Below are 14,444 nucleotides of genomic sequence, written 5' to 3'. Positions count from 1 at the left end.
CACTTCTTCTCTAAAAAACTGTCTACAGCACAGAAGAAATATTCCGCTTATGACAGAGAACTTCTGGCAGTCTATGAAGCCGTCAAACACTTTTGCCCCGACATCTAGGGCCTTGAAAGACACAGAATGGACATGTGGCGTCGATAGGTCACATCGACCAAATAAAACATGATCTTTGAACTAACTGCTCTGACAAACCGCCATGTTTACGTTCCAGTCAGCCTTTGTACCTTGTACAGTGTGCACATGTATCTTTCTTTGCGCTGAAATATATGTATGTATAGACATTTATGGGAACAGTTTGTTGTGTATACAGTTATCCATATTCCTGTTTGCCGTATTGGTAACCCCGAAGTTTCTACGTCTTCCGCGACTTCCGCACTGTTCCCATAGACATATATAGCACAGTTGTTCCCTTTCTGTAAAGTAGGAAGTGTTGGCCATCTAACAATGTATGTTTACCATGAAGGAAACACCAAGGAAATTTCTGATGAAGTCTGTAACTTTTTGTTGCACTACATTCAACAAAACATTAAGAAGAAGATGTGCAGTATCTAATATTGTTCAGTGAATGACCTGGACAAAATAAGAATCATACACCGGTTTGTTTTCTACTCAATTTGGTTGATAACAAAAATATTTAAAACTATAACCCATTATTTGCCTATATGCAGACACTCCTTTCTACCCTGTGACATGGACTTTAGGGCCATTAAATGACTCATCAGGAGGAGTGACAGAACATATACAATGGAAGAATATTGTGGGCTCATGAAAAAGAGCAGTGTGTCTGGACATTTCTCCATCAAAGTAGATGATATTCTAGCTTTCAGGAAATGGTGGCCCAGGAAGTGTAAAGTGCAAAGTGTAAAGTGTAAAAAGATGTGTGTATCAGATGAGACACAAGGAAGTGATATTCCTAAGCAAAATAAAATTGCTTCTCAATTATCCAAGTTGAAATACACCGAATATAAATCAGATATGAAATCGGAGAATGTTGCTTATAAGTATATTGACAGACTAAACAAGCCCACATATCCTCTTAAATGCTACAATATCCTATGAAGTCTACTTCATGAAAAGTTTGGAGAAAGCATACGTCACTGGTAGTGTTGCAATACTGAACAAGTGAAGGAGCTGCAAAAATTTACACAACATATTCCTGCCAGATATTTGTGTGTGACACTTCAAACTGCCCACAATATACATAGAAGAAGAGTCAATGAATGGAAAGAAAAGCTGCCTGTTATTGCTCTATTCTCATACTTTTTTGAAGATTCTTATCAGTTCCCAATTTTGTAATATCTAAAATACTAATAAAGTTTTTCTGGCAGTTTTCTGTTTATTTATTATTTCATTACAGTTTCTAAAATTCCTATGATTGTAGAAGTCATACTTTGTGAAACGGGCATACGTACAATATATGAAATGTACAGTAATTGCCTTTTATGTCACATTATCAAACTAGTTTTCCTTTCAGTACTGTGACAAAACTCTAACTGAAAAAGCTGCAGGAAAGTTTCATGTGCAGACTTTGTGTTCCAAATTAACTGTGAAGTTTTTGTGGCTCCTAAACATTTTCACCCCCCCCCCATGAACCATGGACCTTTCCGTTGGTGGGGAGGCTTGCGTGCCTCAGCGATACAGATAGCCGTACCGTAGGTGCAACCACAACGGAGGGGTATCTGTTGAGAGGCCAGACAAACGTGTGGTTCCTGAAGAGGGGCAGCAGCCTTTTCAGTAGTTGCAAGGGCAACAGTCTGGATGATTGACCGATCTGGCCTTGTAACAATAACCAAAACGGCCTTGCTGTGCTGGTACTGCGAACGGCTGAAAGCAAGGGGAAACTACAGCCGTAATTTTTCCCGAGGGCATGCAGCTTTACTGTATGATTACATGATGATGGCGTCCTCTTGGGTAAAATATTCCGGAGGTAAAATAGTCCCCCATTCGGATCTCCGGGCGGGGACTACTCAAGAGGATGTCGTTATCAGGAGAAAGAAAACTGGCGTTCTACGGATCGGAGCGTGGAATGTCAGATCCCTTAAATGGGCAGGTAGGTTAGAAAATTTAAAAAGGGAAATGGATAGGTTGAAGTTAGATATAGTGGGAATTAGTGAAGTTTGGTGGCAGGAGGAACAAGACTTCTGGTCAGGCGACTACAGGGTTATAAACACAAAATCAAATAGGGGTAATGCAGGAGTAGGTTTAATAATGAATAGGAAAATAGGAATGCGGGTAAGCTACTACAAACAGCATAGTGAACGCATTATTGTGGCCAAGATAGATACGAAACCCACGCCTACTACAGTAGTACAAGTTTATATGCCAACTAGCTCTGCAGATGATGAAGAAATTGAAGAAATGTATGATGAAATAAAAGAAATTATTCAGATTGTGAAGGGAGACGAAAATTTAATAGTCATGGGTGACTGGAATTCGAGTGTAGGAAAAGGGAGAGAAGGAAACATAGTAGGTGAATATGGATTGGGGGACAGAAATGAAAGAGGAAGCCGCCTGGTAGAATTTTGCACAGAGCACAACATAATCATAACTAACACTTGGTTTAAGAATCATGAAAGAAGGTTGTATACATGGAAGAACCCTGGAGATACTAAAAGGTATCAGATAGATTATATAATGGTAAGACAGAGATTTAGGAACCAGGTTTTAAATTGTAAGACATTTCCAGGGGCAGATGTGGACTCTGACCACAATCTATTGGTTATGACCTGTAGATTAAAACTGAAGAAACTGCAAAAAGGTGGGAATTTAAGGAGATGGGACCTGGATAAACTAAAAGAACCAGAGGTTGTACAGAGATTCAGGGAGAGCATAAGGGAGCAATTGACAGGAATGCGGGAAATAAATAGAGTAGAAGAAGAATGGGTAGCTTTGAGGGATGAAGTAGTGAAGGCAGCAGAGGATCAAGTAGGTAAAAAGACGAGGGCTAGTAGAAATCCTTGGGTAACAGAAGAAATATTGAATTTAATTGATGAAAGGAGAAAATATAAAAATGCAGTAAGTGAAACAGGCAAAAAGGAATACAAACGTCTCAAAAATGAGATCGACAGGAAGTGCAAAATGGCTAAGCAGGGATGGCTAGAGGACAAATGTAAGGATGTAAAGGCCTATCTCACTAGGGGTAAGATAGATACTGCCTACAAGAAAATTAAAGAGACCTTTGGAGATAAGAGAACGACTTGTATGAATATCAAGAGCTCAGATGGAAACCCAGTTCTAAGCAAAGAAGGGAAAGCAGAAAGGTGGAAGGAGTATATAGAGGGTCTATACAAGGGCGATGTACTTGAGGGCAATATTATGGAAATGGAAGAGGATGTAGATGAAGATGAAATGGGAGATATGATACTGCGTGAAGAGTTTGATAGAGCACTGAAAGACCTGAGTCGAAACAAGGCCCCCGAAGTAGACAATATTCCATTGGAACTACTGACGGCCATGGGAGAGCCAGTCCTGACAAAACTCTACCATCTGGTGAGCAAGATGTATGAAACAGGCGAAATACCCTCAGACTTCAAGAAGAATATAATAATTCCAATCCCAAAGAAAGCAGGTGTTGACAGATGTGAAAATTACCGAACTATCAGCTTAATAAGTCACAGCCGCAAAATACTAACACGAATTCTTTACAGACGAATGGAAAAACTGGTAGAAGCCAACCTCGGGGAAGATCAGTTTGGATTCCGTAGAAACACTGGAACACGTGAGGCAATACTGACCTTACGACTTATCTTAGAAGAAAGATTAAGGAAAGGCAAACCTATGTTTCTAGCATTTGTAGACTTAGAGAAAGCTTTTGACAATGTTGACTGGAATACTCTCTTTCAAATTCTAAAGGTTGCAGGGGTAAAATACAGGGAGCGAAAGGCTATTTACAATTTGTACAGAAACCAAATGGCAGTTATAAGAGTCGAGGGACATGAAAGGGAAGCAGTGGTTGGGAAGGGAGTAAGACAGGGTTGTAGCCTCTCCCCGATGTTGTTCAATCTGTATATTAAGCAAGCAGTAAAGGAAACAAAAGAAAAATTCGGAGTAGGTATTAAAATTCATGGAGAAGAAATAAAAACTTTGAGGTTCGCCGATGACATTGTAATTCTGTCAGAGACAGCAAAGGACTTGGAAGAGCAGTTGAACGGAATGGGCAGTGTCTTGAAAGGAGGGTATAAGACGAACATAAACAAAAGCAAAACGAGGATAATGGAATGTAGTCGAATTAAGTCAGGTGATGCTGAGGGAATTAGATTAGGAAATGAGGCACTTAAAGTAGTAAAGGAGTTTTGCTATTTGGGGAGCAAAATAACTGATGATGGTCGAAGTAGAGAGGGTATAAAATGTAGGCTGGCAATGGCAAGGAAAGCGTTTCTGAAGAAGAGAAATTTGTTAACATCCAGTATTGATTTAAGTGTCAGGAAGTCATTTCTGAAAGTATTCGTATGGAGTGTAGCCATGTATGGAAGTGAAACATGGACGATAAATAGTTTGGACAAGAAGAGAATAGAAGCTTTCGAAATGTGGTGCTACAGAAGAATGCTGAAGATTAGATGGGTAGATCACATAACTAATGAGGAAGTATTGAATAGGATTGGGTAGAAGAGAAGTTTGTGGCACAACTTGACCAGAAGAAGGGATCGATTGGTAGGACATGTTCTGAGGCATCAAGGGATCACCAATTTAGTACTGGAGGGCAGCGTGGAGGGTAAAAATCGTAGAGGGAGACCAAGAGATGAATACACTAAGCAGATTCAGAAGGATGTAGGTTGCAGTAGGTACTGGGAGATGAAAAAGCTTGCACAGGATAGAGTAGCATGGAGAGCTGCATCAAACCAGTCTCAGGACTGAAGACCACAACAACAACAACAAACATTTTCACTTTCGTTAGACATGTCCTTTCTGCACCTTGTAGTTCGAATGAAAGTAATACAAGAAGATGACCATTACATGTATAATGGCCTCAAACAATGTTGCAAAAAAATGAAGCACATGTTTGCTTAGAAGCTCTGTAGATTTTTTTTAGAAGAGAACAAATCAAGAAATACTGCCACTGCTGTAGTGACTCAGAAATGATTTGATTTATAGCTTGCACTTCAATAAAGAAATCACAAATATTAAAACAAACTGTTCTGAGCATGCAAATTTTGCTATAATGGATGTAAGTACACTGCATCATAATCTATGCACCCAGCAAGGAATACACATGAACTATGAAGGGGAGAAGTTTGTGTGTGATCGTGTCAACATAATAATTAAAGAAAGACTTGAATGGAACAAAACTATGCATGAAAATAGTGGTCTGAATAACAAGATTGTAAATCATTTTTTAAGGTGAAAGTTAGTGACTCTGTAGGTAATAAATTTCTTGTGCTTGAGCTGGATGCTGAAAGCAACACTTTAAAATTAGTGTTAATAAAAAGTAAAAATAAAACTTGCTTTAATGCAAATGAACACTTGCTGTACTATGAACAACGTTTTAATTTTAAAACATTTTTGCAATGCTGAAAATGTTTACAACTGTATGTGAGTAGCCTAGATGCAAAAGCAGCTAACTGCATGATAAGTGAAACTGAGATAATCACAAAAAACCCATCCCATTCAAATTACTAAAGTTAAAGATTTCATTTCTTTTTTAAAGTAAGTAAAAAAAACTAATTAATTACTCAGTATTAACAGCTGAAATCTGTGATCATGTTTTATACATTAAAATCTTAATTGAAATATTGAGTTGGTTTCTGCATCCAATTACAAAACACACATTCCGTTGCAAAAACAGCTACTCAGTGATATATTAGGAATGACAGGAGAACAGAATTTAATCATCATGAATATAAACAGAATACATTTTATTTTGAACAGAAGTCTGAAAATTCTACAAAATTTGCATATAAAAATACGAAAGTGACATTATTTTACTGGGAAAAACTGACTTATCTAACGTCAAAAAGAGAACACCACCCTCTATATTTCGACATCACAATATATTACAGAAAATACAATGAGTTCCAAATTGCATCTCAGTAAAACATCAACAAAATTTTAAAAAAATGAAAAAATTGGTGGAAAGTTGCATCTTGGTTAAATCAGCAACAAAAAGTTCTGGAAAACGAAACTGGCTAAAAATTGCTTTTCAATGACATCACCCTCAACAACACCGTCCATCAGCTCAACATCGCTTCCAGCTACCTCCTTGTTCTGCGGGCTGGCAGCAGCAGGAGCAACTCTAGGAGTGCCTTCCTGCTCATCCAGCACCCCAGTGTAGAATCTGAGTTTGTTACTGGTCACCCAGTCTTCACCAAAGTGGAGCTCCAAAAGCTTTGCGACGTCTCCACCAAATTTGGCTTATGGAAGTTCTACACCTGTTGTGATTGATGTTGGGCTGTTTCCTTTGCTGAACTTTATCCCCTCTTCAGAATGCTCCTCCACTCTCCAGCTTCAAAACTGTAGAAGCACTCTCCAGAAACTGTACAAGTCATCTTGTTTTTACTTGTTATGACCACAATTTTGTTTGCTTTTTGAATCTGGAAAGTTACCAGTAACTTTCACTGAGTTTTCTGCATATTCTTTCAAATCTTGGAACAGGACATTCATTTTGTCCTAGGCATACTACTGTTGCAAATTTCTCAATGTGCTGAATGTATAAAGATAGGTTTCCAATTATGCTCAACTTGCAAAGTTTTCGATGTTACTGAAAACTCTGTCAGGTGGTATGAATGAGTGGCTCACTACTGGGAACCACAGTTCGATTTCTTCTACACTGCTAGGAGCTTCAAGAAAAGACCAGTGGCATAGCATGCTGATCATCGTCCTGTTTTCATTATTACCCCTACATCCACCAGAAACCAACTGAAGTTTTTTCGCTCCATCAACATTTAGATGAGGTAATCTGTGGTGAACCATCAATGCTAGTTGGTTTGATCCTTTGGCATAGCCATATTCCAATCAAATGTGTGAAAACGTGTGTGTGTGTGTGTGTGTGTGTGTGAAAACGTGTGTGTGTGTGTGTGTGTGTGTGTGTGTGTGTGTTCTTGGGGGCCTCCAAGGAGCCCTGACAGATTGTAAAGTTGTAAGGCATGTTTGACAGAAATAATACGCTGCTTGGTAAACCACCTTTGGTGGTACTACTTTCTTCTGACAGTCATACTTGAGAGTTATTTCAGCATCATTATTTTCTTTCAGCTTTGTGTAGGGCACCTCAGCTCTCATTCTGTAGACTTTGAGATTGGTTTGCAGGCTCTCCTTTTTGGCGCTTCGCTTTTCCACTTCAGTAGGAATTTACAGTGATGAGCATATTAAGCAAGTATCAACAAATGGGGCACCAAAGCCTTTGCAAAAAATGTTCCTGTAGTAACCGTATTTGACAGTGGTTTTAGGGTTCTCTTCACAATACGAGGTCCACATCTTTGTTATTGTCAGTTCACTACTTAAACAGACTCTGTGGGTGTTGGTCCCTCGCGAGCATTGACATTGTAACGGGATCAGCTTCATAACGTGATTTTTAACACAGTAGGAAAAGACAGACTACTACTTACCATGAAGACATATCAAGTCGAAGACAGGCTCAATTAAAAGACACTTACATAAAGCTTTTGGTCACAGCCTTCATCAGTAAAGACATACACTCACCATTCACACAAACAAGCAGACACACCTCACAGACACACGACTGCCAACTCCAACATCTCAGGCCAGAATGCAGTTGTCACGTGGGATGCAAGCAGCAATCTGGAGGGGCCATATTTCTGTGAATCTTTGTGTATTTTTGCGCATCTTTATGCATCTTTTTGCTCATCCCACTCCTCTCAACAACCATCAACACTTATTTTGCCCATTTCTGTGACATTCCAGTTTCCTTTACAATATTCCAGCCACAATGGACCCTTACTCCATATTTCTGCACCAGTTTAATAAAATATCCCTCTCCCTGGCTAAAATCCAGTCCCACATCCTGTTTCTCAAATGCTGCTTAAACAATGGAATCTCCCCCCCCAACAGCCTAACTGTACAGATTCCTTCCTCTGGATCCCATCCATCCTTCCACAATGACCTACACCTTCAGATTCCACCAATCCCTGGCCTTCACAAACACGATACTGCAAAAACACATCACCATGCCACAGGCATCCAAGAAGCACCTCTGCTCCCTCTGTTAAGGTATTATGGTACTACTGCTCTCCAGTCCCTACTCCATACAACACATCACTGAAATTGAATCTTTCACTCTCCAGCACCTGGAGGAGCTTTCCAGACACCATCTCCATGAGTTATCCAATCTGCTGACATCCTACTGCCACCTTTGAGCACCACTATCCAACCCATTCGTACCAACAATTTTCCTCTTTGTCCACCTCTCAAGGCAGCTAAAACCTGCCTAGCTGATATTTTCAGCTTTCCACATACCCCAAAACTCTCTACAAACTCTCCATCACATCCAGAGCCAAAACATTCCTGTCACACTGTTGTTAATCTTTCCACCAATACTCTCAGCTCCACAGAAGTTTCAGTCCTATCCAAAGGCCTCACTTTTAGCCCTATACTCAAATTTAACCACACTGGACGTATCGAAGACCTACTCTTCTTCTCCAGATCCCTGCAATGTAAGCACTCCTTTGCCACCAGTCACTCCATCCAAAATCATCCAATCATGATCCTCTCCCACCCCCACCACTCCTCCTCCTCCCACCTATCCACACACTGGTCACCTTCCTGGAATTCTTTACCTCTTACTTAGCCTCACCATCCTTCCTCATTTCCCTTCCTCAGAACGCCAACCTTTCAGAAACAGTCATACATAACCTCAAAACAAATCCTGATCATAATCATCCTATCTGAAAACAATCGTTCCAACACTGTTACGAATCGCAGTGACTACCTGGCGGAAGGCTTCTGTCAATTATCGACCCCTCCACCTATAAAGTCTGCCAGAGTGATCCCAGTCCAAAAGTCCAACACAAACTCCAGTCCCTGCTTAAAGACTTAGGCCCTCCCTGGGACACGCCCCTGAATCCATTTCCCTCCTTACCCCTACGACACCCCACACATCCACCTTCTACATGTTCCCAAAAATCCACAAACCCAACAATCCTGGACATCCCATTGTGGCTGGTTAGTGTGCCCCCACTGAAAGAATTTCAGCTCTCATTGACCAATATCTCCAACAAATTGCCCGTAACGAAGTCTACCACGGCAAAGCCATCACTCACTTCCTTCACCAACTCTCCAACATCCCTACCCCTCTGTCTCCTGGATCCGTACTCGACACTGTTGATGTCACCTCCCTATACACAAACATCCCTCATGCCCATGGTCTTACCTCTATTGAACATTACCTTTCCCAACTTCCTTCAGACTCCAAACCCACTACTCATGCCTCATACACCTTACTAACTTTATCCTAACCCACAACTACTTCTCATTTGAAGGGAAGGTATATACACAAATCCGCAGCACAGGCATGGGCATCCACTGGCTCCCTCTTATGCCAATCTTTTTATTGGCCATCTACAGGAGACATTCCTAGCCTCCCAAAACACCAAAAGTCTGGTTCGGGTTCACTGATACTATCTTCATGATCTGGACTCGGGGGCAAGACACCCCATGTTTATTCCTTCACAATCTCTTAACACCTTCTGTCCCATTTGCTTGACATGGTGCTCCTCAACACAGTGTGCCACCTTCCTAGATGTTGACCACCTCTCTGATGGTTCCATCTGCACCTCTGTCCATATTACACCCACCAACCAAAAATAGGATGTGGATTTTGACAGCTGTCATCCCTTTCACACCGAAAAATCCCTCCCATAGAGCCTTGCCAGTCAGGGATGGTGTATCTGCAATGAAAAGAACTCCCTTGCTCAATATACTGGGGGCCTCACCAATGTCTTCATGGGCAGGTACTATCCTCCCACACCTAGTCCGCAAACTGATCTGCCCCATGCCATTTCCCTTCACACAGTGAATCCCCCCCCCCTCCCCTCCCCCAAGAATCAGCCACAAAGAAGTGTCCCCTTCATCACCCACTACCATTCCAGAATGGAACAACTGAACCATGTCCTTCGTCCAGGGCTTTGATTTCCTATTTTCATGCCCTGAAATGAAGGGCATCCTACTGAGATACTTTCCACCCCTCCTAAAGCAGTCTCCCATCACCCACGCAACCTACACAACATCCTAGTCCATCCCGACACCACTCCCAATCCCAACCCCTTGCAACAAGAATCGTATCCCCATGGAAGACCCATGTGCAAAACCAATCCACCCACCCAGCACTTCCTATTCCAGTCCTGTCACAGGTCTATCCTACCCCATCATGGGCCAGCATCCAGCTATGCCACAATCACTGCACAGCTTTTTATGACTGCCAAACAGCAGTCCACCATCAAAAAGTGGCCAAGAGCAAAGTAGATGACCCCATGCCACAACATGAAGCTGAACATAACACACTTTATTTTAATGGCTTGTTTTGTTAATTGCAGTACAAAATTCTAGATCCTTGTACTCTCTTCCTGTAGAGAGGAATTTTAACTTGACCATCAACTGCCCTGTGGAGAAATTGCTTTCCTGATAGAAGTATTTTTTGGTGTCAAAAAATAGTTGTGAGTTTTTCCAAATTCATCTGAAAGTACAGTGAAATCCCGCCTTTACACTTTACAAGGAACTAACAAAAAAATAAATAAAAAAGTGTAAAATGTGGGAAATAATGTTTTAAGCTGTAAAAGTTGCATATAGGATACCCCTTGCATTTTCGCATTTTATGTATGATATATGCACATAACAGGCATCAAAAGACTTGTCACGGACCCTGCTATTCCTCTCCCCTCCCTGCCCCACTCCAAACTGCTGCCTTCCTTCAACATAACAGCTACCTATATGTGCATGTGCCTATCTGCAACTCAAGGTGTCATCTTCATGGTGAGTAGCAATCTGTCCTTTTCCTAATATTATAGGTATTCCAACCTGGAGTTTCCATTATGTGATAGCGGCATTGTGTTAGTTAAAGTATTCCAGACGTAAAACAGTCCCCCATTCATAACTCCAGGTGGATACCCAATTCTATAACAAGTATGCCATGAAACAGCATCCAGCATAGAGAAATAAAACATGTAAACAATTCACAATGATAAGAAATAGACAATACTTTTTTTAAACTGTTTACCTCCTTTCCTTGTGCACTTTTTAATTCATCCTCTACTAGCATATCCACTTTCATATCTGGAAACTCTTCACGGAAAATTTTGTAAATCATGTCATCATGGGGTGTCAGTCTCAAAAGCTTTGGATCTACTGAACATAAAATCTGAAAAGTAAAATTGTTGGAAGATAAACATTGTGTAGCATTAATGCTTGTATGTGTAACAACTTTTATCATTCCTGTTCAAGTTAAATCACGTATTCTTAACATAATTTAGGAGAACAAATACCACAGGAGAAAGTAACATTGCTCTTTGAACAGTAAGTGACTACAACTAGCAAGCTACAGATGTCTTTAACAATACAAGCACGAATTATTTTATAGAAAAATTATTTCATCTGCAAATTCATTAGGATGACCTTGTTCTAGGAACATGAACTGTTAATTGTATCACCTCAGAACAATAATTAGTAAGAATATATTGTGGAGATGCCCGAGTTGAGAGGAAGAGTAAGTTGAATGAAATATTTCCTAAATCTAAACTGATTTTAAAGTTTTATTCTAATTTCAGTAAAGAGGCAAACATTCTACACATTTAGTGGTCATTTAAGACAGAGGGAATTGTAAACAATAGAAGAGAATCAGTTAAGTGTAGTACTAAAAATACAAACATAGCCACATATTACAATCCACTTTCATACAAGAAGATTTTAAATAATTACCTTAATCAATAACATAAATTAGCAACAACTGAAACTGGAGATACTTTTCCCAAACAAGATACTGTTGCTGCGACATTTCTCAAGATTTTTTGTGCATACAAATGTCTGGCTGCAAAAGATTTGATAGGCATCCACACCCCCAGGTATGGTAAGGCTAAACACTGTACCTACTGCACACTTCCAAACAGATGGAAGACAGAAAGCTCATTTTTCTTCTAAAAAAGGACGTGTGTAAATTGAAACTAGCAAACAAAGTTCAATATAAATTCACAAGTAGTGAATATTTTAATAAAGAAACACGAAGAAATAATACTGTTTCAAAACACTTCAAATTCCTCTAGCCTGTCATTGTGAAATTAAAATGATGATTACTTCTTTCCGAAGTATGTAATTTCATTTTCAATTCAAAACTTTTCACACAAATTTTTAAGACTTGGTCTCACGTAAGTGCTGCACTTGGCTGTTTGAGAAATTTGTATTGGTTGTAGGTTACTTTCTGATAAAGTATACATTTGCTTGTCAAAGTTTTGTCATGGTAAACTTTCAGGTGCCAAGAAATCAACCTGGTAAAGAATTTCACAATCTGGTGGCGTGAAGTGGTCACTTGGCCACACTAAGACAGTTTCGGAAGCACTTTTGAGTTGGTGACTGACTGAAGGTAAGCTTCCTGGAAGATAATGAGAAAAGAAATCTACAAATTTAGTTTAAGAATGCACAGACAAGTGGCAGTAGCACCGAGTAAAATTTTCTCAGTCTTCCAGCCACATCAAGTGGTTAAAATGCCATAAGCTTTACACCAAGTATCCCTTGGCCATTGTCAAGTGGAATGACTGCTCGAACACCCTTACCTGCCAGCCGTGACATCCCGAGGGCCCATGGTATCAGCATATGTTGACGGTGTTCAATGTGGCCACTGCAGTCCTGCAATCACTAGATTCTGGAATGCAGGCCACTGCTTCTATTAAGAAAGTTTTCAATGATTTTTATTTCAATGGCTTCTTTAATTCCTGAAATTTTTAGTGAGAGCCATGACAGAGGTGTCATCAAATTTCACCTGATGACTGTTTTCTACAGCATGCTCAGCTAAAGCAGATTTTTTTGAAGTATTGTAGGCAATAAAACCTCTCCTGCTCTTTCCTGCATTCCTCTACAGTGCACGCTGTCTGACATAGCACTGCCCACAAACTCAGGGTATTTTGTACATCCTGAGAACTGCCAGGCTTCTGACAAAGGTCTGAAGATAGATTTAATTTTGTGTCCTTTCTGCACACTGCTTATCTAACATGGAGCCAAAGAACACCAGTAGAAATACAAACTTATTTTACTGTTCCTCATCAGTGGTTTTACTGCAACTCTTGTTTGAGATCACTTCATTTATCAGGCGATCACTGTACCATTTGTCTCTGAAGTGCCTCAACATGCAACAAATTACTGGGGTCTGATGGTGTTATTGCAAAATGTACCAATGTATATATCACACTGTGTTCCTGTTTCAGGCAATGTCTGATGGCAGGTAGGTACAGATAAGTGCGCACTGGTTTTCTGTATATGCTGTGGACAAAGCATCCATTGCATTTGCGATAGATGAGGACATCAAGAAAGGCCAAAGTGTAATCATCTACTCTTTCCATAATGAAATGGTTGTTCCAGGCACTATCAACATAATGAAACAAACAACTAGTCTTTAATGGGGCCACGTCTCAGGCAATATCCTGTAACTTCTCCAGGAAGAGGTTTGGGATCGTGGCCAACAATGGCCTTCCCATTGTAACATCATTGATCTGATCATAATACTGGCCACTGTATAAAAAATAAGATCTGAAAGTGTGTTCAAATAACTCGAAACATATTGATGTCTGATAGGCACATTCATGAACACACAACCACATCAAAACTTACATGTCACCCTCAATAAATCAAAGATTCAGCTTGTGAACTCGGCTCAGTTCTAAAAAGACTGTGCGAAGTAACCCATACGTGAAGAGGGGTCTTGCCAAGTACTTTGCCAGTTAGTATGTCAGTAAACCAATGGTGGATAGAATGAGTCATAAGGGCATACAGTTCTCGTGGATCTTCTGTAGAACAAGAACAGTAGGTGGTATTCGTGCCTGTGGGAGAATATTCTTTACCGCACTTTCTCCCCCCCGATGAACGCTTATCATCAAGCTCAGTGGTCATGTTTATTGTTCTCAGCGTTGGGTCATTAGTTTATGGTAAGCATCTTCATTCAATACATCTTCATATTAATAGCCTGAATGCAATATATTAATGTTCCACAATAATATTTATTAGTTCATCATGAACCGGCTTTCAGCTTCTTAGGCCATCATCAGATAACACGTTCAACATATAGTCCACACAACTTAAGCGAGCTGTCGACAAGTATTGTAATCAAGCCTAATGGAGTAACTTCAATATTTGAAAAAATAAATAATAATTTCTTGATAATTAATAACTCGTCTTCTGCAAATGGACATCAATGAATGTAGATAAAACACAATACATGTAATTCCAGGGTACACACAAGGGATGATCACACCATTAGAAGTAACACTGGAGGGTAAATCAACAAAAAAACA

General features: G+C 40.0%; 1 protein-coding gene across 1 annotated transcript in view; it reads right to left on the bottom strand.

The window, feature by feature from the left end:
* Positions 1-14,444, bottom strand: part of LOC124760523 (protein PBDC1) — a 71,809-nt gene that overhangs the window by 22,271 nt on the left and 35,094 nt on the right. The window contains exon 4 of the mRNA XM_047249110.1: positions 11,168-11,308. Within this exon, the coding sequence (XP_047105066.1) occupies positions 11,168-11,308 (141 nt within the window). The remainder of the gene's footprint in view (positions 1-11,167; positions 11,309-14,444) is intronic.

Source organism: Schistocerca piceifrons, chromosome 1, assembly GCF_021461385.2.
Source record: "Schistocerca piceifrons isolate TAMUIC-IGC-003096 chromosome 1, iqSchPice1.1, whole genome shotgun sequence".
NCBI classification, from domain to species: Eukaryota; Metazoa; Arthropoda; class Insecta; order Orthoptera; family Acrididae; genus Schistocerca; species Schistocerca piceifrons.
This window is presented reverse-complemented; position numbering and strand designations above follow the sequence as displayed.